At 39.4% G+C, this 25,000-nt stretch overlaps 1 protein-coding gene across 2 annotated transcripts; it reads left to right on the forward strand.

Moving 5' to 3' along the window:
- The first annotated feature begins 1,277 nt into the window (after positions 1–1,277).
- On the forward strand, positions 1,278–24,868 carry SACM1L (SAC1 like phosphatidylinositide phosphatase). 2 transcript variants are annotated; one of them, XM_057431330.1, is made up of 19 exons: positions 1,278–1,427; positions 2,964–3,038; positions 5,288–5,415; positions 6,419–6,568; positions 8,816–8,875; positions 10,888–10,921; positions 13,716–13,817; positions 14,491–14,576; positions 14,758–14,844; positions 15,295–15,363; positions 15,487–15,566; positions 17,525–17,623; positions 20,096–20,234; positions 20,462–20,531; positions 20,618–20,690; positions 21,126–21,219; positions 21,299–21,391; positions 22,057–22,114; positions 22,812–24,868. In XM_057431330.1, exons 3-19 carry the CDS (start codon positions 5,392–5,394, stop codon positions 22,946–22,948), a joined length of 1,455 nt encoding a protein of 484 aa, XP_057287313.1. In that variant the 5' UTR covers positions 1,278–1,427; positions 2,964–3,038; positions 5,288–5,391; the 3' UTR covers positions 22,949–24,868. The 2 variants fall into 2 exon arrangements, with proteins under 2 accessions (XP_057287313.1, XP_057287314.1); XM_057431331.1 differs by lacking the exon at positions 15,295–15,363.
- Positions 24,869–25,000: the final 132 nt, after the last annotated feature.

Below are 25,000 nucleotides of genomic sequence, written 5' to 3' on the forward strand. Positions count from 1 at the left end.
CCTGATGAACAGGATTGCTTTATGGCCTGTTGTGGTGGTTGTTTTTTCAGTTCAGTTAAGCATTTGGACTTCTCTGTCTGTCCTCTACTTGTGCAGAGAGGTTGTAGGCTCTCTGTCCTTAGGAAGTGCCAAAACATTCCCAAAGAAATAGGGTTTAACTTTCAAGTTGGATAAACTTTGAAGTTGGCCCAGCTCTTAGTGGGTGGAAGGTAGGGTGTTAGACATGTTAAAGGAGGTCTTCCCGATCTCTTACAAAGGAGTTTTATGATCTAAATTAGGGTTCTGATTCAGCTTTCTGATGGATTAAAAAAGAAGAGATGTGAAAAAATGCAAGAGCTATTTAGGGAGAAGGAGCCTAAAAATACCTATCCTGTAGAGTGAGTTTCCAGAACAAGATGCTTAAAACTCTGATCTCATGTCTTGTCAAGCCTTAAACTAAGAGAACTCATTATGAAAGTTAAGAACACTAGTTCAAGAGTGGGTTTATTGTTTGTTTAGCATTGCCTGTGTGCAGCTACAGGTAATTCCTGCGTAACTCTTGTGTTGTTGCACAGTGTAACGTGTCTGGCTTGCAGGTATCTCAACAGGTGTATTTTTAAGGAATATTGTTGAAAACTGTGTTTAATTTTATGGCTAGCATTGTACTGCATTGAGTTTTCCTGAAGAGAAAGGTAGCTATGAAATCTGAACAGGATGTCAGTGTGTCTCCAATAGGGAAGATACAGGTTACTCCATGAGTGTTACACAGACCTGCTAACAGATCTGCTAACACTGTCACACTTGCTTCAATAAACTAGTCTGCCACTTTAGCTTTTCCATTTTCCCTATGTCGTTTCCAGTGGATTCTTACAATACTTCAAACACACTAATGTGAAACAGGTGATTTTATCACTTTGGAAATGATTTTTGTGTCTGTTAGACTTGTATTAGGGATGTGGTACATTAGTTTCTGATATATTAGAAAGTGCTTGGCTAAACTTCTGATTTTGAAGTTTGCTTTTGGCTTATCAGGCTTCCAAGTGAGGTAGTTCAAGGTTATATGAGTTGAAATGGACCACTGTGTACATAAACTCCCTTTCATGTCTCTGACTTATAGTAATAACCAAGAATTAAGATTATTAAACAGATGGTGGGGTTTGCAATACCTCATTAGCTTGACTTGGTTTTTTGCATTGTCAATGTTGGGAATTAATCCAGTGAGAATTTGGGGGGGGTTGCAGCTGAAATGAGGTTTAAAATTTCTTACTCTGTCTTCAGGTGCTGAAGAATAAATAAAGCCAAAATAAGTGGTACTAAACACATTTCTTTTTCCTATCCATTCTCTTAAAGGCATGTAACACCAGAGAAGTTCTATGTGGAAGCCTGCGATGATGGAGCAGATGATGTGCTTGCTATCGATAGAGTCTCCACAGAAGTCACTCTTACAGGTACTCCCCTCACCAGCATTTCACAATACAGGCTTCTTCATCCTTTTTGTTTTGTTCTAGGCACTCCCAGAAGATCTTCAGCACCTTGAATTGATACTGGGAGATCTATCTTTAGTTACTGTTTTAAAGTAGTACTTTGCATTCCATCCTGTAAATAACTTTGTTTGAAATGCTTTTTGCTGTGGGTAACCAGGGTGATAGTGCTTGCCTCTTTCTTTTTGTAAGACTGCCCATCATGACAGTAAAATCTGAGTCATTCAAGCTAGTTGGGATTGGTGCTGGAAGTCCCAAACATGGGAAGTGCTGAACACTGGGCTTCTGCAGCTTTTGCTAGATTCTCCCAGTGCTGTCTTTCAGTACTGAAACATGAATTCTCATAAAGCCTTTACAAACAGCAACAGTAAAAAAAAACCCTCACTGTAAATTTAGTTCTGTGCTGGAAATCTGGATTCAAATGTCAGTGCAAGTAGTGTTGAGCATACTGATGCTGAGGTCTTCAAAATGGTACTTTATTAAGAATGTGAAATTAATGCACAAATTCAGTCAAAGAACTTGAATTAAATGACAACATGAAATTAAGGCAATGAGTAACTTCCTCCTCAGTGCTTCAGGAGTTTGTACCTTAGCACTACTAATACATAAACAGAAATGCTGCAGTAATACTAATACAAAAGCAGTCAGTCTCTTATTATGTATCTTGTGTACTTCATGTAAGAGGAGTGTGCCCATCCCACTGGTAATTTTTGTTGTAGTAACGTATTTCAGTTTCTCCTTCAAAACTCTTTAATATAGTCATCCCTAGACTTTTGTGAGTTCACATCTCTTCTCATGACCGGTGCTTTATCAGATGAGCCTGCAACGTATTTAAAATGAAGGAAAATACATGTGCTGTCTTTCTGTGTTCTCCAAGCTCTGAGAAAATACCTAACTCTGATTTGGTTGTTTTGTGTTTCTTAAATTCCTCTAATATCCCTTCTCTTACTCTAGAAATGTGAATAGAGGAAAGTTTAACAGGCTAAGACTTCTAATTGGTATTTGGATACCTTTTGGATCTCTTGGTATGTTGTTTGGAGTATTGTAATCTATGCTGTTCTTGGTAGTTTTGCAGAGATAGACCAAAAAGTAAACTGGGTCTCTGAGATGGAAATAGACTGAGGCTCAGAAGAAGCAGTCAGAAGAGGGAGGTTTGTTTGTCCTTGATGTCTAGATGGCTTCAAAATAAAAAGCTGCTGGAAGCTGGCAGGACAATACATTATTGAGTAGTTTATTTGCTATATTGTCATGTGAACAAGCTTGATTTTATTCAATTGAATGACTATTTTGATTAAACATAGAAATTGGGTTAGAATGGTTGCATATCCTTCCCTCCCACCCCCCATCAGGCTTTGGAAATCTGATGTATTGCTGCTTAAACTTAAGACTAGCAAAACTTGAGATTTGACCAAGAAGCTTTGACAAACTACTTTAATAGTTTTTCCAGTATAGGCATGAAAGAAGCAGTCTGAAATTCTGATGCTTTTTTCTTTTGCTTTTCAGTCAAGAAAGATGTTCCCCCCTCAGCTGTTACAAGGCCTATATATGGTATTTTGGGAACAATCCGTTTGGTAGCAGGTAAGGAAAAGAGAACTCTGCTCTTTAAAAATACTTAAGCAATATATATTGCTGAAGAAGCTTTAAAGGCAAAAATAGTATCTTGGATACTTACCCAAGGTTACACTTTCATCAGTATGATGGCCTATCCTTGTGGCGGATGGAGGTATCCAAATACAGTTGATCACAAACATTCATGTGCCTCTTAAACCAGCAGCTGCTCTAAAGGAAGGGTTAGCTGAAAGCTGGTTGAGTTTTAAGGCATAGATTTCAAAAGTGTGCAAAGAACATAATTTACTTCTCATAACTGTTTTAGTTGCAGGATTTGATGCAACAGACAAATACCGAGTTGTGAAGTTTGACTTCAAATCAATAATCCTGGTACAAAACTGAGTGACAGGGTGATAGATTAGTAGATGCAGCAGTTCAAGTAATGGTTGTGTTCCAACTATCCTACATATATAAAGAAAACTCAGCATTAACAGGAAAAGGACAGACTGGAACAAGTCTAAATTTTAGACAGTTGTTGGATAAGGTAAGAATAAGCTGTCTGCTTTTTCTAGGTATGTCAGTGGTGTTCAGCTCTAAACAGTCACTGCCACAAATAAACCTGATGTGTAAAGTCTGAGCTTCCAGACTTTACATCTGGAGAGTTTTATTCAGTATGCATGCTCCTTATTACATCATTTTTCAGACTACTTTAGTCTCAAACTCTAAAAAAATCTATATAAAAAGTCTTTTGAGTAGCAATTTATGAATTGCTATTCAAAAGATCTTTTGTATAGACTTTATTAGAGTTTGAGATTGAAGTAGTCTGAAAAATGATGTAATAAGGAGCATGCATACTGAATAATGTCTCCAAACATAGAAAGGATTTAAGCTCACTCATTGCCGTATTCTCAACCAAAGCGAAGTATCATTGTGTTAAATGCAGTAAACTTCTGACAGGGTCTTAAACTACTGAATTTTATATGCTCATATTCTAAAGAATTGTGGATTTTGTAGAGTAAGAGCGATATAATGGACACCTGTGTCTTAGGTGCTTGGCAAGATCTGACTGGTTTAAAACTGAAGTACCCCAAAGGGGAATTTTCACAAATTACAGGCTTGGTAATGACTGAATATTATATAAAATATAGAAGTATGCAACTTACTAAAATAGCCTTTTTCTTTCCATCTCCAAAGCTTTGCAGTGATTGTTTATATACAGCTGTTAAACTAAAGATAATAGCAGTTAAAAGTAAATGATTTTGTGTTGTTAGTAAACGATATCGTGGTGTTAGGTAGTTTATCATCTGTAAAACTGGTTCCATATCTAGCAATGCAGCATCTTTGGCAAACATAAATATTCTTCACCTATTTACAGTGTTAAGGGGGAGGGGGGAAATTGCTGAATTAATATCTGAAGCGCTGAAGTCTCAAACAGAAGGTTGCATGCGCAAATAGGAAAAGGCATTGAAAATTTATATCAGATGTATCTATTCGTGCAGCTTCTTTGTGGCATAGCTGTGGATGGAATGTGCTGCTTTTATAAGGTGTCTGGATGCTTCTGACACACCAGCCAAAAGCAATACTTACAACTTGGGATGCAGACATGCTAGAGCATTTCTGAAGTGCTTAAATCATCCAAATAAAAGGTATAACACCAGTACAAAAGTGTACTAGATTTGGGGTTCTGTGCTTCTGCATGGAAAAAAAACCCTTGCTGTTTTGCTCCATGGAAGTTGTAAGTAAGCATTTAATGGTTATAAGATGTAGATCATGAGACATTTTTATCCATCAGTATCCAATTTGATAAAGTTTTCTTTTTCTTCAAAACCAAGCTGGCACTGAAATATGATAGGTAGAAATAAGAGTATGTCGTGTTTACCAGCAAGTGTAAATCAATTGCTTTGAGTGACCTGTCCTTATTATGGTTTTTTTGCTTTGTTACTTATGCAACCGGGAAAACACTGAACTTCCTGTCAAATTATTAAAAGGAGCCCCCCTTCTCTTTACTCCATTTTGAGCCTGTTAGGATAAATACTTTTTTTAGGATAAGATGAATAGGGGTTTTGGGTTCTGAAGCATGCTTCTTTTCATGCATTTCAGACTTGCTCAGTGCTTTCTAGGTGTAAGTCCTAGGTGTAAGTTGAAAAAACCTCACCCTTTCCTATTGGTTTCAGTTTTCTGGTTATAGTTCTATAGTTATACGGTATGGTTGTAGGCTCCTTTTCTTAATATGTGCATCTATTTATGGGGTTTTTAACTTTATTCTTTCTGATTTACAGGCACATATCTTATTGTAATAACAAAAAAGAAAAAAGTAGGTGAGATTTTCAGCCATGCAATCTGGAAAGCAACAGACTTTGACATCCTCTCCTACAAAAAGACCATGCTGCACTTAACTGATATTCAGGTAGGTGGATTCATGAGGGGATTGTGGGGGGATTGTCTTATATTAATGTCCATTATCACAGGACCTAATTTGATGAAACTATGCTCTTTGAGCTACACTTTTTTTTTCTGCTTTATTCGGGCTGCTGTAATTGGTGCAGTAGTTGGATATAGGGGAATATAAAGCTGTGTCATTCAAGATAACAAGCTCACATTGTGCAGTTTTGAATATCATCCCTAGAGTTTGTTCTGCATATTGTGCATTTTTTCACACTGCTATGATGGTACACTCTTGTCTGTGCTGTTCCTGTTAAATCTTTCTCACAGCTTTGCCATTCTGATAGCCCCTATGATAAGCTGCCTTGCTGTTATCTAACTATCTGTTTTGCTTAATTTATGGAATTGTTCCATTACATAATTACCCAGCAGGGAAGAATTGATTTTTTTTTTCCTTTTTTTGAGAGGGAGGGAAAGGATGGAGATTCTTTAAAATAGATGTGTTTGGGCTTGATAGAGAGTAGATAAGGTGTCTAACCAGTGGAGCTGAAAGAGAATATGATGCTCTTCCAGGAAAGGAATGAGGTTAATCAAAACTTGAACCAAACACAGATTAGTTAGTGGGGTAATCCTGACAGTAAGTTGTAGCCTTTATTTGCATTGCCATCTCATTTGGCTTTTTGAATGGTTTTCAGGCAAACTAATGTCTTCGTTTTTGCTTGGAAGTTGCTGATATTAGTTTAATATCAGTAGCTGTTTACCTCACAGGAGACTGTTCTCTGCTCTCCACTGTTCTTGTAGAATTGGGCTGCAGTGTGCTAGCTGTCAATTATCAGTGAACTGTTAGCAAAATTGCAATCCCATGGTTTTATTCTGTGGTAATCTCTGAATGATCTGGATGTCATGTGCTAGCGCACTAGCAAAGTTCATCTCGTCACTTCAGAAAGTAGCAGGAGCCTGTAAGAATAAGATATTTCAATGGTAATAAATGAGAGCTCTTCTGTCCTTTTTTTTTCCTCATTCAACAGTTGCAGGACAATAAAGTATTTTTATCAATGCTCAATCATGTCTTGAGCGTGGATGGATTTTACTTCTCAACAACATACGACCTAACGCACACTCTCCAACGGTTAGCCAACACGAGCCCAGAGTTCCAGGAAATGAGCCTCCTAGAGAGGGTAAGGATATACTTCTGCTTAGTGCCTGTGTCTTGGACCTTGTCAGTCAGCTCTGCATGGCTTAAGTTTCATTTATGCAGCTGATGTTTCAATGATGTCAAAACGAACTAGCACAAACTAAAGGAAACTTTATGTAAAGTTTAGGGTGATGTTGCAGAAATCCATGGTCCTGTTACACTTGAGCTGAAACCTTCATTTTTATCTTTTACAATCAATTAGTATGCTAAGTGGTAGCAGATACTGTTAAAGCATTTGTGATCTTCTGTTATGCTATAAATGGCTTTACTATTTAAATCAGTAATTTAAACTAGTGAAACAGATTTACATGTTGCTTGGATGCAAATCCTTATAACTGAACTAGAAAGAAATAGCACTGTTGCTGAACTGTAACTAAACTGTCCCTGTGAGCTGGTCAGTTGGGTTGTGCTGGGCCGGTTCTCTGGGAAAAAGAAGCTGAGAGAGAGACAAAAAATAAGCAGTGAGTCAAGTTACAACTTGAGCTTGCTTTGTACCTTGCTTAGGACACAGGTGGAAACTGATGGTCTATAACGATTCAGTACACAAGTCTGTTCAGCACTGTAGCGTTTTATCAGAACTGTTAGGGGTTGTGGCTGAGCCCTAACCCTTTGCCCAAAAGTGGATTAAATGGCACTCAACTTCATACTCTGTTCTAAGATCATATGGAACTGAACTGTGGGGTTTATGCCTGTTGGCCTTGGGATGTATTCTGTCTAAACCAGGCCTATTCCTTATGTTTAAAGTGAATTTAATATGCTGCTTTTGTCTTAATGATACCAGCCAAACAGATTTGAGCTTGAAATTCTCTGGTGCTTCCAGAGATCCAGAATCTTTCCTCTGGTAGTGTGCTGTATTGCAGCATAAATCAGGTCCAAACTGCCTAGACACTGAATACTGAAACCTTGGAAATCAATAGCACCTCTTCTCCCTTTGCCGAAGAGGTGGCAATGGAGTCACAAGAAGTTGCTTCTTAAATACTGAAACTGTCTAAGCTGGGGCAGCAGCTTTTCAAAGATTAAAGAAACCAATTTAGAAATCAGTTTATACTTGGACTGTTTTGTGTTCTGTCACATTCTGTCAAATGCTGTTCTGTCAGCGATCTTGCCAGGGAGACCGGTTGCTGACATGAAACGATTGGTTTGACTTAAAATTGAGGCATTTCAGAAGGTTGTTTGAAAGGCAGAGCGCAGTAAAATAGCATCAGGTTTGAGTGAATTCAGATGTTAGAAGGTTAAACCAATTTTAGTGTAATTTCATGCTCGTCGTTGCAGTATAATGGCTTAACTTAGTGGCTGATGGCAATTTTGGGCATCTCGAGTTCAATTCTACAAGAGGAGATTGGCCTGGGTATTTTTGGTTTCTTACTTGCATGTGTTTGAGTGTTTTAAAAGAGTACTGGTAGAAGGAAATGGCCCCAGTATAGAAGCACCAAAGCTTTGTATCTTGCTCTTTCACTAGTTCAAGATACTGTAAAAAGGATCTGAACGATTTCTGACAGATAGCTGTATTTCTTGTTTTCTATTAGACAAAGGAATGTTGCAACACTGAGCTTGAATTAACCCTTATCCTGAGTGACTTATTGTCTGCCTACCTCATCTTAAAGTTGAGATTTATTCCAGAGCCTGCCCTATGTTCTGCAGCAAAAGTCACTTTTGTGACTAATCTGGTAGCTTTCTGGAATGTGCTCAGCAACCTGCCCAAGACCCTTTTGAGGTGAATTAAACATAGGAAATACATGAAGAGGGTTATTTATGCTGCAGAATATAAATACTGACGTCTTTTAAACTACAAGTATTGTTTAATTTCAGTTCTCAGAACTGTTGATTATTGCATACAGAACTCCATGCATTTTTACCTTCTGCCCACTTTGAGTATTACCTTGCTACTGTAGTTACAATTTCAGAGCACTTTTCAAGGCCTGCTTACTTAGGGCACAGACCAGAATGTTGGTCTGATGCTGCAGCTCAGTTGTTAGCAGTTAAGAATGCCTCGAGTGTCAGGCAGCACCCTGAAAGATTGAAGAGAATTGTGCTTCTCTTAACTGTTTTGATTTTATTTATATTGTATATGAGGATAGGAAGGATACTGATGGAAGAAGGACATTCCATCTCCATGTACATCTGTTCCCCTAAACTTGTGCAATTTGTGGATACTATGATATTGCTTTACGCTGGATTATACAGAACTGACAGTCTCTAAAAACCTGTTGGCTTTTTTTTCTTGCTGCAGGCAGATCCACGGTTTGTGTGGAATGGGCATCTTCTTAGAGAATTTGCTGCTCAACCAGAGGTAAACACTTCGTAATGATGGTATTAATAGAGGATGAATATATACTTTTGCTCTAAGTATGCAATAGCTTCCTGTAATTAGGCCTCTTATTTCAGCCAGCCAGAATCTAGTATAACGTGGCTGTTCATCTTCTAGTTCAGCACAGTTACAGTCTTTTGCTTTCAGACTCCCAACTTTATGTCAATGTTCTCAGTACTACCTGTATTAAAGCTGGCTCTTGAAAATGTCTGCTGTTGAAGATGCTGTGCTGACACCATACTTGTCTAAACCAAAGGGGAAGTTACACTACACAGCATATGCTTTTCAAGCTTTTTGAAGTTTAACTACTTATTTGTTAATAATCTATACTTTAGGTACAGGGAAGGTTCAGCTCATAACTTTTTTCCTAAGACTGGCTAGCATCTTTCCCTGAGTGCAGTTTAAATTCCATTTGCTTAGTCAATAGGTCATAAAGCTGGTATTAAAAATAAAACCGATAGTTTAGAATCTTTAATTTTATGTTAAGTGAAGACTAAGAGTAGTGTAACCTTTGAATTCACTTAGTCCAGCAAATACAAGGGCATGACCATGAACCATAACTATAGTGCCTCAATGGCCAGCCTGATTTAAGCTGCTTCCTGCTACATGTGGCTGTCAGTTTAAGGCCACAAGGATGATCAAGGGCTGGAGCACCTCCCATACAAAGGCAGACTGAGAACATTGGGGCTGTTCAGCCTGGAGAAGAGAAGCTGCGTGGAGACCTCAGAGCAGCTTCCAGTGTCGGAAGGGGGCTACAAGGATGCTGGAGAGGGACTCTTCATCAGGGACTGCAGCGATAGGACAAGGAGTGATGAGGTCAAACTGTAACAGGGGAAGTTCAGGTTAGATCTAAGGCAGAAGCTCTGCCCTGTGAGGATGCTGAGGTGCTGGCACAGGGTGCCCAAGGAAGTTGTGAATGCTCCATCCCTGACAGTGTTCAAGGCCAGGTTGGACGGGGCTTGGGCGACATAGTCTAGTGTGAGGTGTCCATTCGCATGGCAGGTGGTCGGAACTGGATGATCATAAGGTCTTTTCCAGTCCCAACCATTCTATGAAAACACACATCCTTCAGATGTGTGCTGAACTTCTCAAATTGTCTGCACTGCAGCAACCTTTTCTCTCTATCAGTACTTCACATTTATCGAACTGAATGACGCACTGCTTCTATTTCTGTCTCAGTAACCTGTGGAAACGTGCTCTTACATTAGACAGCACTGTTCCAAAAAGCTGGATTGTGCAGTGCTTCTGGAATGTGAAGATAGGAATTACCAAAGGGCTGTTGTGCATATTTTGGCGGCATGTGACTGGGTTATACTGTTTGAATAGTGCTATGCAGACAAAGCTTGGGAAATGAGAGAAAAGCTTTGGTAGGAACAGCAAAGAAAGCTAAGTGTGGCTGGTTTATGAAAACAGATGCAGAAGGCAAAACACAAGTAGAGAAGGGAGATAACTGATAACTGAGGGGAAGCATGAACTGCTACTGACTACAGGTGGCTTGCTCTAGCAACAGTTTCAGGTAATGACTTGTGGCATTTCTGACTTCCAGTATTAGGAAATCTGAATTTTAAATTTTCTTGAAAGACCAAGTTATTCAGGAGCGGTAGGATGGGAAAAACACTGGAACAAGCATTTCAAGTATGAATCACATAGATACATTCCTGTGTTGTTGACTGTCTCTACTTACATCCTACTGTGGAGGTTCAGCAAATATCATAAGGTATTCAGTTTGTACTGCTTTATATCTGTCATGTTTGTGGAACAGTGTATGCCACGTGGAGGAGGACAAAAGCAGCTTGAGGTTTTTTGTCATGGTTGCTTAATCAGGATTAGGCTCTCACTTTTTCCCTGCTGCTAATAAGGATTACTTATATTGCTGTCTTCCTCGAATGTGTCTTTCTTGGAAAGAATTACCGCACCCAAACCAAAAATTAAAGGCCATAAATTACATCAAACTATCACAGAACTATTTTTAACATGTATTATGTGTGTTTCAGATCCATAGGTTTGCTACGCCAGTGATGCATGGATGTATCCTTTTGTAAGGGTGATTATGGGAATCTAACAGCAAAGTAGTTGCTATTGAGGCTGCTCAATTGGCTGTGTTAGCAACTGTAACATAGACCACAATGTCAGAATGAGGTTGTAGTTTGTTCAGATGTGAGCATTAGATATTGCTTGTTAGCCCACTCATGTTAATGTGCTTGAATATTCTGCCTTTAAGGCTCTATGTACTTAATTTTACAGGTGTGATTTCCATAACTATCTTTCAATGAGATTGAAAGTTAAGATGAACGTGGCAAATGCTCTTGCATCAGCCTTAGTACTTATTATCTTGCTATAAGGATACATTCATTTAGCATTACTTTGGATATAAAATAAGGGAGAGCAGTTTTGACTTGAAGGAGTGATTATGGATGTTCCTGTTGATGAATAAAAGGGTAAGTTCTGCTGAAGGCTCCTTGAATGCTTCTCCTAACCAGCTGCTTTTCCTGCACTAACGCTTAGGGTAACAGCCATTTTAGCAAAGCAGTCATGAGTCTATTTCTGAGAAGGGGTGTATGCTGTGAGTAAGCCTAATGCTTTCTGGAAGCAGTGTTCCTTGTGTAGCATGTGATCAACAATAAGTCCCAGATGCTTGTGCACTGCAGCATGAAAAGGACCGGCAAGGCTGGATAGAGCAGCTCATGCCACATTCTCCTTACTTCTTCCATTGCAAAGGTCCCTCAGGTGTGTGCAGGGAACAGCTTCCAGATGGGATCAGTTGTTCTGGTAGGACTGTTAGCAGCTGGCAGATCTCCAGTCCCCTCTCCTGTGACTTCATTTAATGGAAAATGTCATGAGAGTAGGTGGAATGGCAAGGAAAGATAGCAAAAGGGAACTGTCAAAGCAGCACAGTCCTTATCCTGCAGGTCCTGGGTGGAAGAGTCTGGGTGGATTGCAATTAACACCTTTCTCTGTCCTATTTTCACTGTATAAGTAATTAGCATAAGTTATGTATGTATTGCAGTAATTCTAATACTAACCAAACACCTTTAGAGAACCCATGTATTCAGAGAAACTGAATTTTTAGTGATGAAAATGCTGGGGAGTGCCCGAAGCAGAACTGGTACAGTGCCATTTCCAGTTACTTCAGTAAAATCAAAAAGTCTTCCCCCACACCATCCCCAAACTTAAATATATCTTGTTCATTTGGGGTCTTGCAGTGGTGAGAAATAATGGACTGACTTGGGTTAATCAAGACTTTGATCATCTAAGGCCTAAACTACATTTAGTATTTCCCTTGCTGCTCAAAAAACCTCCAACCCTTCTAAAGAGCAGTAAGTCATGCCTTTTCCTTTTATCTGTGTGCAAGTAGCCAACAGCAAGATGCCATTTAAGTTGAGACAGAGACTGCAGGTAGAAAATGGGCTGCTTATAGAGGTAACCTTTCTTGCAGGGGACTGTTGGCTGTACGTGTGTTGAATTAAAGGGGTAGGACCTGGCAGCAATTTTCCAGGACAGCAGAGAAATAGTTCTTTTTCACACTCCAATTTATGATTTATGAGAAGATGCTGGATTATGTAGGACCGATTTGTATAGGTTTTTTGAGTTCTTTACAAACAGTATTAGCAAAAATACATACATAAATCAAGATGTTGCATGTATGCAGTCAGTGTGCTTTTCAACATGTTAGGTGCTCATATGTGGCACAGCTGCTTTATGTCCCATTTGAATCATAAATATAGAATCTAGATTTCCTGGTAAAATGGGCTATTTGTAAACAAGTTGTATGTTCTTTTTATTTAACAACCTCGTACAAAGTACCTAAATTCCTCAAATAATAGGAGTCTGCAGTATGCTAATACTGTTCAAGACCAGGTTGGACTGGGCGTTGGGTTGTACGTGGTCTAGTGTGATGTGTCCCTCCCCATGGCAGGGGGGAGGGATGATCTTAAGGTCCCTTCCAGCCCAAACCTTTCTATATATTCTATGAATACTGCAGCTTGCAAAAATTGGTCATTTCGGTTGTGTTTGCTTCAGAGTTGTGGGTTTCATTTTTCTAGGGGCAAAGGATGAAAGCCTGTGGGAAATTATTCATGATAAATGGTGATCTCTCTTAAGACTTGATTGTTTACTGTAGTCCATATAAAGGCAATTGTGAGCAGCACAGAACAAGGCTCTCAAACTGAAGCTACCTGTCAGTGGTCCCTGTTTGTTTGATTAGTCTGAGATTATGGAGTATCTGCCATTTCTAGCCTAAGCAGGAAACCATTCTTGCGTCAGAAGCTCCTGCTGCAGATGTGTTCATTCTTCTCCTTGGCATGGATTTGAAAGCCAGTCTACATTACTGCTCATTCTGGCAGCTGTAAATGGGCTGTCTGTTGCAGGTACAGGTGCAAGGTGTAATAGCCCAAGCTATTCACTGTTTTAAAAGCCTTTCTGAAGTGGTATTGTTTTGTTAAAAGCAATAGGAGCAAGAAACTGTCCAGATAGCTTAATAAAATTGTGGATGAGATGGATGTAGCACTGAACAGAACTTCAGCAGTCAGTGATACACATAGGACATAACACAACATTAATCTTCTTTAGAAGCCCATTTTCTCAATTATAGCAGCTTTAATGCGTACATCAGTGACATCACCTGTGGCCTGTCTTTTTGTGGTGTGCATACTGATCCCAGTGCTATCAAGTTTAATGTTCAGCTGGTGTTGAACCTATTGGTGTGGGAAATGTTTAGAGGTCATTTTAAATGTAGTCACTTGGTTCCTTGATGTTTCCTACCTGTGGATATATAAAAATACCCTAATGAACTGTTGGGGTTTTCCTTAATGTTCTTCACTAGTTATCACTATGCACTCTTGTTCTATTAATGGCAAGTGTTTTGACTGGCTGCTGATTTCCAGAAGAAGCTGTTTCAGGGCTGGTGTGCGCTACTATGTGAGAGGTAAAATAGCAAATGCTTGATTTTAAAAAGAAATCCAAATTCCAGCTATATGTGACTCGCCTTTTAAGAGTAATTGTTGTGTAAAGGCTTGCACAAAAAATGCTTATAATAGTTGGTCTCAGGACAAAGAAAGTATTAGGAACCTGTATGATATGAAGCGTGTTCTGGTATCGTATTAAAACTGATTCTAGAGATAACTGCAGAAGCCTTATAGGGCTTTTTAACACTTTACTGGGGAGCCCTGAATAGTGGTGTGTTCTCTAACTGTTTCAAGTTAGAAGGTGAACAAGGAAATAGATTTCAATTACTTTCTCTGTTCTTAGCCCCAACATACATGCTTTTGAAGAAATTGGTTGGTTTCTGCAGTGCCCTTGCTATTGCATTATCAATATTTCTGTGTCAAAGCACTTGCATCTTATTTTGTATTAAACTGCTCAGTTTCTATGGCTAGAAATATCAAAATGTGTTAAGCACATCTGTGCTTCTTCAAGTTAAATTGGGTACAGATGATGAATTCTTGCCAGAGGTATTTAATTTACCATCTTCAGGCAGCTCTGTGGTATTTTCATGCTTTCTGTGAGTGCTTAAGGAAGAATAGGAAGGAAGCCTTTTGCTGACACACTGTCACTGTTCTGCAGCCAGACTTGCTTAATAAGGTATTTTTCCTACATAGGTATTGATTCAGAAGGGCATGCTGCTAACTTCGTTGAAACAGAACAAATTGTGCATTACAAGGGCAGCAAGGCATCGTTTGTTCAGGTAAAGTCAGTGTAAGGAACTGCTCACTGGCTTAAGATAACCTAGATGGTTCTATGTTTCTAAATATAAATTGTATACAAGATGTGCGTGCACACAACCTAACCCAGTCTGCTTCATCTTGAAATGGCAAGTGAGTTTGTAAGTGTTTTGTTGTTTTAAACTATTTTCCATTCTTTTGCAGACCCGTGGATCAATTCCTTTTTTCTGGTCTCAAAGACCAAACCTCAAGTATAAGCCAAAGCCACAGATCAGCAAGTCAGTAAATCATGTATGTGAGTGTTTGTTGTGTCTTGGGGTTTAAACATATTTCTGGGCTTGTGTTTGTGTGATAAAGTAACAAACTGTGATCAGAGGAATAAAAATCAGCAGTCCTGGATTGAGCTTTACTTTCAAAAAGAAGTAGCAAGAATCCTTGTACTCAAGGTGAGTTCAGAGACTGAAAAAAGCCCAAACATCAATGGGGATCGTTTCTCTTTGGTACTTGTTTGCAGGAGTTTTAGCAGCTGCACAATACTTGTTATCTGTGGCATGTTCATGCAGGCGAGCTGAATGAACTGGGGGGATGAAAGTAGAAACGTATTAGCACAATAGAGAACATCAAACGCTTCTTAGCTACTACGTATGTGGTATCATCAAAAAGATGATAATAGAGATCTCTTGTAAATCACAGCTCTTAAATGTGTTGACAGATGTGTGCTACTTTTCCTTTCTCTTCTAGATGGATGGCTTCCAAAGACATTTTGACTCGCAAATAATTAGCTATGGAAAGCAAATGATTGTCAACTTGGTATGCTTTCACTTGTTCTTCCTGAAAAAGCTGATGTTCTTCTAAGCAGGCTTTTGAGTAGTAGTCTTTCTTATATATATTTCTTTTTAATTTTCTTTTCTTTTTTTTTTTTCTTCCTCCCAGGTTAACCAAAAAGGTTCAGAAAAGCCTCTTGAGCAAACATTTGCCAAAATGGTAGCCAACATGGCAAACGGGATGGTCAGGTACGTGTGAAATGAAAGGACACATTCTGTGTTAAAAGCTGATCATTGCCTCGAGGTGATCAGTTCTTTGGAGGCCTTTACCAACTGCCTGATGTGTTTGAGTTTTATTTTCATAAAGTAGCTTGCAGATAGGCAGTGCCCCTACCTCAGAGCTCACATTCTAAGCAGAATGTGAAGAGGACAAAGAAAGGAGTCAAAACAAAGAAGGGAGCTCGGAGGCAATGGTAATGCCAGTATTGGAGTAATAGTGTGCTATGAGAACTGTGAAGATCTGCATTTTAGGATAAAAAAAATCATGCCCTGCAGACTAGCTTCTGGCAAAAGGGCTTGCATTGCTACTTAGTAAGGGAGTGGTGAGTGTGAACAAACCAGTATTGAGGTAAAAGAGAAAACAGCAAGGGGAGCATGTAATTTAAATACCAACCTCAGTGTGACAATGGGGCAAGAGAGTGGAGAATGCACTTTAATCATAAGAGAAATTCCTTATCTTTGTGGGAATTTTGAGTGCAGTACAGTTTTACAACCTGCCTGTGCTTGCTTTCACTAACTTCTGGAGGGAGGGCTAGTAGCCAGCTCCCACAAATACTTACCTCTTCCTTTTCCTTGAAATGGCTGTATAGTGTTATTGTCACTCATGTAAATCAAAGGACAAAATTCTCTACTTGTGGGCAAAAAGGAGTCCTGTTTGAAGAATGCTTCACTTCTGTCTAAGCATTACTAAGGAATCATAATCAAGATGCCCTGATAAATCCTGACGTTCTTGGAATTTTTCCCAAGCTTTCTTCTGCTTCTATGATACCCTGCTGCTGCCTTCACCAGGGTAGTTGTCTGTCCCACTTCTGTATGCTTCTTTTACTACCCTCAGGGGTGTGTTTGTGTGTTATTGGAATGTGGGTGTGGATTTTCCTTCTGGCTTTATTAAAAAAAGACCACTTCTAAGGTGAGCTCTTTTCTCACTCTCACACCTAGGCTGGTATTGATACCAACAAGCTGTACAAAGCTTGTGGAATTCTGTGCACCTTTGCTGTAAAGTCACTTGGTGGAAACCAAGATGTAAAATTCTCTCGTGGTGTGTTTTAGTGATGTTCTGTATGTGTTAAAAAGTAGTGTTTTGCCAGCACATTTTTCTTAATGCTGCCAAAATCCTTTTTCTTTGTTAATCAGTTTTGATGGCATTTACCTGCCAGACTAACACTTGTCTTCAGTGTTGTACATCTGCCATCTTTAGTCTTGAAAACTTGGTAAATAGTAACTTTTGGATTATAAAGACTTGGGGAGGAATGTAATGTCCTTTCATTCACAGCATATATATATATATATATATGCATGTGTCTGTATGTGAAAGTTGAATCAAGCACCACTCATCTAGATCACTTCTCACCAGAAATGAGTTGGCTGTTAAAATCTTGCTCCAAGTCAGTAGCTGTTTGATTCTCTTATGACAGAGTAGGTTAGGTGTTCAAACAGAACCTGTCTCAGGTTTCTAGAGAGCTGTCAAGGGAATTAATGCTGCATGCCAGCAAAGAACATTGGATTTCAACACCTGAGTCTCTTTCAGAAGTGAGCTGAAGTTCTCAATGCCGTTGCTTGGAAGAGAGTAGGGCAAAAGAATCGGAGATGAAATCAGATTCATATCCTTTCTGTAATTACTGGAGGGAAAATACTAGCCAGAAGGTAACATGAGTAACTTTGAACTCAATGTGTGCTTCCCCAGACTAGTGGTGTCCTGTAAAGAAATGTAAATGCTGTCACTGCAAGCTATGGACGTAGCCTCAGGAAGATTACAGAGTGCTGACAAAATCCACAGATACTTGCTGGAAGCTTCTCTAAAGAAAACCAAATCCTCTGTCACTATCTGTTTTATAGATCAGCCTTTTCCTCGGGGGGGGTGGGGGGGAGTCTGAGACCTTCACTGCAGAACATACCTAATCTGATAAGATGCTTCTCTCTCTGAACAGATATGTAGCATTTGACTTCCATAAAGAGTGCAGCCGGATGAGATGGGATCGACTTCAAATTTTGATGGATCAACTAGCAGAACAGCAGGATGAGTTTAGGTAAGGCTCTGCAGTTTGTATCTGTAGTGTTAAAATGAGACCACTTTCTCATAGTTGCTCTTGAGTCAGAGCACAACAAACCAGACATGTAATCTTCTGTAAAGAAGGTGCTTTCATCTGCATTAGTGTTTCCATATGGAAACACTTGCTGATATCGTGCAAGGTTAGAGACCTGGTGGTGGATAAAATGTAAAGGCCTTTGTATGTCCCAGTAAAATGGTTCTGGGAGTTGCAGCAGCTCTGCATTGTGACTCAAGGGCTGCCTTTGTGCCTTAGGGTAAAAGATTAGACAAAGAAATGAGCATGCATGCAATAAGCTATTAAACAAAAGTAGTCTCCTTAAGTGATATATTTTTCATCCAATAGTAATTCCGTGTGTTGTCCACAGCAAACTGTGCTGCTACTGAGTGTCCAACACTTAGTACTCCTTCCACCAGCCCCTGCGCTCTCTTTGACAGTGTTTTCTCTAACACATGTGGTTGTGGCTCCAAACCTGACACTGGTACTGACTGTTAGCCCTTGCTAACATAAGTAACCCACAAGGAAACAAATTCTCATTTTGTTGAGTCATAAAACTAGACTTATTGTCTAAATCAGCTTAAGTCTTGTAGTCCCACAAGTGTGTTTTGAACTGTTCTTAGTCTTTGCTAGTTGTAGACATGTAGATTGCTAGCGAAACTGGTTCGTTTGTTCTGCTTTTCTGATTGCTTCCTTCCTGTTTCTAAAGTATCATGCCTAAAGCACAAAGTAGATCAGCTAAAACATTGTAAAACTGGCAGTGGTTTATGCTATCAAAAAACCCCAAGTGACCTGTAGGCTAGAGTAAGAATCTCATGAATGAAATCTCTTGCCTGGAATGAAGTTTATGGGAATAGTATAAATAAATCAGATGGTAGTGAATATTCTCTGCCCACCACCCTGAAAAATACATGAAGAGCTGACAAATAACTTGGCTTTGAGCACTTTGAATAAGGAGAAATAAGCATGTAGGTTTCCCATACAGCAAGGGTCCTTTATTCTTAGACTGAATACTGAATTCCATAAAGCCATGTGTCTCTAAAACAAGATACAAAAGTGAAGGTTCTTCCTCAGGATTAGGCTGACTCTGCCATACCTTGTTCTGTTTCATCTAGGGTGATGGTTGCTTAAATAGGAAAAGTCTTGAGTTCTGATATTCTTAGGAAACAGTTGTGCAACGCTGAGAGAGGTGAACAGTTCAATGGAGGTAAACAGCTCTCTTTTCCACAGGTTAAATCCAGTTGGGAAAGACCTGTCAGAGAGCTGGCTTGCTGGGTTGGAGGTGGTGAGGGTGTGTGAAATGTTTTTAGAGCAACTGTAGAAGATGCAGCACTTAACACTTCTGGTTAATAAAATAGTTTTACTCTTCAACTATACTGATTATCCTAATATCAGTTCTAGGCAAAGCTTGGTGGGAGAAGGGGAAAATGAGGATTTCACAGTTGTTGGTTTCCTTTAATCATACAACAATGTAAAACATGGTTTAACAAAACTAATTCTTCAGGAAAGACAAAAATGGGTCTTCTTAACACAAAGTTGATCGAAGTAAACGCACAGGCTTCTAAGGCTCATGATTTTTTACTTCTGCATGGCTCTAAGACTTCAGAATCTTAAAATACTGTACAGTAACAGTGGATCATATGCTAGTCCACATTCAGAGTCCATAACTACATAATGGAGTAACAAATGGAGAATATGATCTGTAAGTCTTTAGGCAACTGGAAGTTTCATGCTGTGGCAGAAGGGCAGGTATAGTTCTGTTCCATTCACATATGATAATTTGATCAACATATTTGTTTTACCAGCTCAGTATTCAATTCAAAGGCACCTAGTTTAATTAGTTAAAAAGACTGAGGTAGCAATTAGCATATGCTGTTGCAGGGTAGAACATCTGGTTCCCCCAGATGTTCTCATAATGGAGAGAAGAGTGGCAGTAGCAGGTTTTCAAACTTAAGCCTTAAAGATCTGAATGCCTTCCTGGAAGAAGTGTGCCTGAGAGTTTATATGGCTCTTCTGTGCAGTGGTGACTGGATTGAACCAGGTGACCGTGTATATACAAATCTGGTTACTTCTGCTGTTACACTCTGTTAATGATCTTGCTATCCATGGAGCTAGGACCCTGCCATAACTGAAAAGGTAAAATGTAAGGCTCTGATTTCGTACCTCAGTCTGTTCTTCCCAGTGACATAACTCAATATTGCTGGTGGGATTTCTAAATTAGAAGAATGCAATTAGAAGGGCAAGAGTGCCCAAGATTACAAGATGTTCATATATTAATGCTAGTCTCCAGTGCTGGAGGGGAAGCATTCAAGGTGAACTCAAAGTTCAAAGCCACATCTAACTCTTTGTGTGGTCAAGACAACTGTGTTTTGACTGCTAGAATATTCACTTCTGAAAAGGTGTGGTTTATGTGGACTGTTATCTATAAATACTTAAGTGGATCTTATGTGTTAGTTATTTTCTAGTAGATTCCGATGGTAAAATTGTGACTCAGCAGGAAGGAATATTCCGCAGTAACTGCATGGACTGCCTTGATCGGACTAATGTGATTCAGAGCTTGTTGGCACGCCGGTCTCTTCAAGCCCAGCTTCAGGTAAATGTTTTGTTCTTGTTTAGCACGCAGGAAGAGGAGAGAGGCTTTCTGTTTGGAACTGAAATACAATTTTAACACAGCAATAAGAGCTTGCATATTTGAGTCACTCTGCTACTACTTGAAACGCATTAGCCAGACTCTGCTTTGATAAATCCAGCTTTTTCTGATAGCATATCCTGGTTTTTCTGGTGAACTCCTAGTAAGCCTCAATCTGCTCTTTGTTTTAGAGGCTTGGTATTCTGCATGTGGGACAGAGAATTGAAGAGCAGGCAGACTTTGAGAAAATCTACAAAAATGGTAGGCTGAGTTCAAACAATTGCTTTTTTTTTCCCAACCAGAGTAAGTAACTTCCTTAATCTTTCTTAATGTTTTCCTATTCACAGCATGGGCTGACAATGCTAATGCTTGTGCCAAACAATATGCTGGAACTGGTGCCTTAAAGACAGACTACACAAGGCAAGTCAGCCTTTCTTGTAAAGGCCTTCTGGATTGGTTTTCGCATGTTTTTGGCATTTTTTAAGTCTTCATATCCAAGAAGAAGCTTAGGCTATTAACAAGTTTTACAATGGCTCAGCTGGTAAAATATCAGACTAAAGTCTACAGAACACTTTTTTTCACTGTGTTCATATGAAAGGAAAAAAGGCTATCTGGAAATAAACCCAAGAAAATGTGCTTCTTCAAGACACACTTATATTGTTGGATGGAGAGAAGTGTAACTTTAAAACCTAGTTACAGGTATTGTGTGGTAATAATGCAGAGGCAACACTAGATGAATACCTCCATGTAAATACACTTATTAAACATAAACCCATGAAAGAACTGCAAATCTGAAATTATCTTCCTGAATTTATAAACTTATTTGAAATGTTTTTTCAAAACTCCTTTTTGTAGAACTGGGAAGAGAACTCAGTGGGGCTTAATAATGGATGGATGGAACTCATTAATACGTTACTACAAGAACAACTTCTCTGATGGATTTAGACAGGTAAGTTAGGCTTTTAACTGTGGGGAAGTGCAACAACATTGTTCTGCATTTCAGCTCTTGCTCTCTCTTTCTCTTCCAGGATGCAATTGATCTTTTTCTTGGGAATTATTCTGTGGATGAAGTAGAACCTGCTAGTCCTCTGCATGTCCAGAAAGATTGGAAGTTCTTAGCTGTGAGTATGCAGACTATTCATGACTGGAGAAACACATATAACCTTTTAGTCACTTGCTTCATGTGACTAAGTAGAACTTGTCTACTGAGTGATGAAGCGTCCTTATAATCTGGTTATGTTTCTATGATACCTGCTTATAGGACTAAACCCAGCCTGTTCCCTTGACAGAAAAAGGAGTGTGTTGAGGTATCGTAAAACAACCTGCTGCTTGCTGTTCTTTAAAAATGTGTTTCATCAAGTGGAAAGGGAGAAACTCTGTCACCACCAGTGACTCTCTCCTTCTGCAGAAGCAGCTTGTGAAGATCTCATTCTTCATGCACAGACTGTAACACAAAACCCCCACTTTCTTTATTATTCCTCACCCTTCTGTTTTGTGAAATGGGATTTGGGACATTCTGGGTTTAACTAGTGGCTGGTGTACTCTTTTCTTAAAAACACAAATCTCAGTCTCTCTTTTAATAGACAGAAGGTGTATTTTAAGAATTAACCTAGTTAATTCAACACACTCCTCCAAAATTTTTTGTACCTGACAAGAGGTGAATCGGGAATTAAAGCAACTTCATTGCAAAGCAAGTAAATAGCTTTGTAGTACAGCCCATCTTAAAGGAAATCAAGGCATATATGTGCTGCTATATCAAATGATTATTCTTTTTCTCTTTTCCCAGTTGCCTATTATTATGGTGGTTGCTTTCTCCATGTGCATTATTTGTTTGCTCATGGCTGGTAAGTCACTCTTTTTTAATTGCACAGAATTAGCTTGCTTGTATGCAGACTTCCTGTAAAAGGTTACCTGAAGCTATGAAGTATAAAATTGCTTCTCCATCATACTAAAAGGTGTTTAAGTGTGGCTCTGAAGATTGAGAGCTAACACTGTATCATTAATGTGGAAAAACCTGGGCTACTATAGAAAACAATGTTAAAACTTTTGTTAGAAGTCATTTAAGGGGCAGTTAGTTGCTCCCAGATTTAGCTGCACCGAAGTAGACATCTAGTGTTATTATAGCAGGATGAATCCCCAGAATAATACCTGATGTAGGGCAGAAAGACAGTTCAGAAAAGTCAGATACAGGCATAAGCCTATTCTGATGCATGTTGTCTGTAAACTCAGTCTGTGTTGGGAGTTGTGAAGATTTGTGTTCTTTTGCCTTGAATTTTTTTATCATCAGTGCTCATAGAGTTCTTGGCCTCCAGCTTCTGTAGCTGTCTGTTCAAAGTGTTCTAAGAACCTTGTGGCAAGCACAGTTTTCCTAGTTAAGGAAATAGAGGAAGAAAAGGCCCCGATGTCCATGAAGGACTTCTGACTTCATCTGACTGCAGATATCTGAGGGGGGGGGGGCTTGAAATATTTTGCTTTTATACTAAAAAGCCTCTCTGGTAACTGGAGATAATGAACCTGAAATGTTTATCTGACTCTTAACAGGTGATACATGGACTGAGACAATGGCCTATGTGTTTTTCTGGGGAAGTGCAAGCTCTGGAACTTTTGCCATCATCCTTTACAACGGCAAGGATTTTGTAGATGCACCCAAGCTGGTCCAGAAAGAGAAGATGGACTGAATTTGTGTGTGTGGAAAGCGGCTTGGTAGTGAGGATTCCTCGAGCCACACTTGGAGTCTCTACTGACCTGCTTTCCACACCAAATAGTGATCGTTATTAGCGTTGGTTGTGTTGGGGGGCGGAGGAGAGAAAATAGTGTCCTATGGTGGTGGTGGCAGCTTTCAACTGAGACTTGACTCAACAGTCTTTAGTTGCAATGGTCTTTGGAATATTGCATTACTGGAGTGGGCTCCACTCCTATTGAGGCAGTGCAAAGATGCAAATCAGCATCTTGGTGTCTGGAATGTTTTAGGGCATAAGTGGGCTGCTTCAGCTCATAGTCTGCCTGGGCTGTTTCAGCTGAGTATTTGGTCTCTGGCTTGACAGGTGAGAGCTCTGATGCTGTTTGTGCATCAGAATACGCAGATGTTGAAGCATTAATAATGGAGCTTCTAGTCTCTGAACAAATACAGCTTCACACCAATAAAATGTCTTGTTCTAAGACTTACAGCTGGATTATATTTGTTGTGATAAAAGTCCACGTTAAGGAGTCCTTTGTGCATATTTGTGTGTGGATTCTTTTCACTAAGTAGAAAAGATATTTTGAATCCTAATGCTCTTCTAAAATGAGCTTTTGTCCTGTCTTGTTAATCTAGGACTGATGCAATATTCTACTCATCATTGTAAGGTGAAAGGGCAGTGTAATTGGATGTTCCTGAAGTTGCAGATGTCTTGCACTGTTTCAATATTACCATCTCCAGATGATACATTAGTTAGCAAGTTAAAATACAGAATTTTTCTTTCTAAAGATGTAAATGAAATCAAAGAATGTAAAAATCCTTTGCAGTGTTTCTTGAACCTTCCTTATGCTAAAGGTCCAAAGTATTCCATTACTTTAAGAATGGGTCGCAACGTGAAAGGTGAACTTCATATTGTTTTGCTTGTCAGCTGCTTCTATTCTTGGTTATGTTGAAATCTATGAAAGAAGGAATAACAACCGCAGGAGAACGTGTTTAGTTTAAACCCTGTGTTTGCACTTGGGAGCAGCAGCTTGCTTCTCATGCATGATATTGTAACATACTCTTCAAAAGACAAAAAGCTACAGAATCATTTGTGCTGGTTAATAATACATGTGTGTCTTAGTGCTTCCAAGCTGTAAAAGAAACCATGAGTAAACCTAATTGAGGACCAATTTTAATCTATTTTGTCACTTATTTTATATGGTTTGTTCAAAACCAGCCATGGAACTTGCTTAAGGGGCTGTGCTTTGTTTAATAGTTCCTGTAAGTACAGCTGTATATTCAGATTACGAGTGTACCATTGGGGGGCAAGGGAGGAACATGTAGAACACTGGGACGAGCGCAGTTGAGGCTAGAACACAAAACACTGGACTCTGGGTGTTTCCTTGAGTTACAACTGAAAATATGTACAGATTTTTGCAACTGTTAACTGTTCATTTTAACCTTGAATGTTTCCGGAGGCCTCTCCGGGGTCTGTGTAAACATAACCTGTTCATAAGCACTAGTACTTGCAAAGTGTCTGTTTGCTTCTAGATGCTGTAACGGAAATACCAGTTGGCAGTTAACTGGAAAACCCTCTAACTTTAAAGTTTTTGAAGGTGAGCTCCATTATGGGCTGGAAGTCCCAGAACACCACAGACTCTGCATTTGAAAGGCACGGTTTTGATGGCGCTCTGGCATTTGAAGCTCGGCACGGTTGTCTTGCAGCGTAGAACTAAATCCTTGCATCTTCGGTGAAGAATTTGTTGCAGCAAAGACCGATCTTGCATCTCTAGTATAAAAGGTTTGTCAGATGTGGAATAACGCAGGTTTCCGAAGTTGGAAAGCACCTGCGTTTCAGTACTTTGCAAAGAGTCTGTATCTCTAAAATCACAAACGGTGTTCTCATAAATGACAATAAAACGTTCAACTTTTCTAGATAGCTGGTCCGTGGTGTGTGTTGTGCTTTGGCGTGGCCGTTCTCAAATTGATCCTTAGGAACAGTTCCTCACTGGAAGGACGCTTTGCTGCCTTCTCTGCTCTACAGCTGCAGACATTGCTTGTCCGTGCTTCA

The sequence above is a fragment of the Pezoporus wallicus genome, unplaced genomic scaffold (genome assembly GCF_028554395.1).
Source record: "Pezoporus wallicus isolate ANWC-B61680 ecotype Strahan unplaced genomic scaffold, APGP_CSIRO_Pwel_v1 scaffold_11491, whole genome shotgun sequence".
Lineage (NCBI taxonomy): Eukaryota > Metazoa > Chordata > Aves > Psittaciformes > Psittacidae > Pezoporus > Pezoporus wallicus.

Coding starts and splice junctions, on each gene's coding strand:
- SACM1L (XM_057431330.1), top strand. CDS start 5,392: ATGCTGCACTTAACTGATATTCAG. Junction 13,818..14,490: donor TGTGCGCTACTATGTGAGAG/GTAAAATAGCAA, acceptor TTTCCTACATAG/GTATTGATTCAGAAGGGCAT. Junction 15,567..17,524: donor ATGGCAAACGGGATGGTCAG/GTACGTGTGAAA, acceptor CTCTCTGAACAG/ATATGTAGCATTTGACTTCC.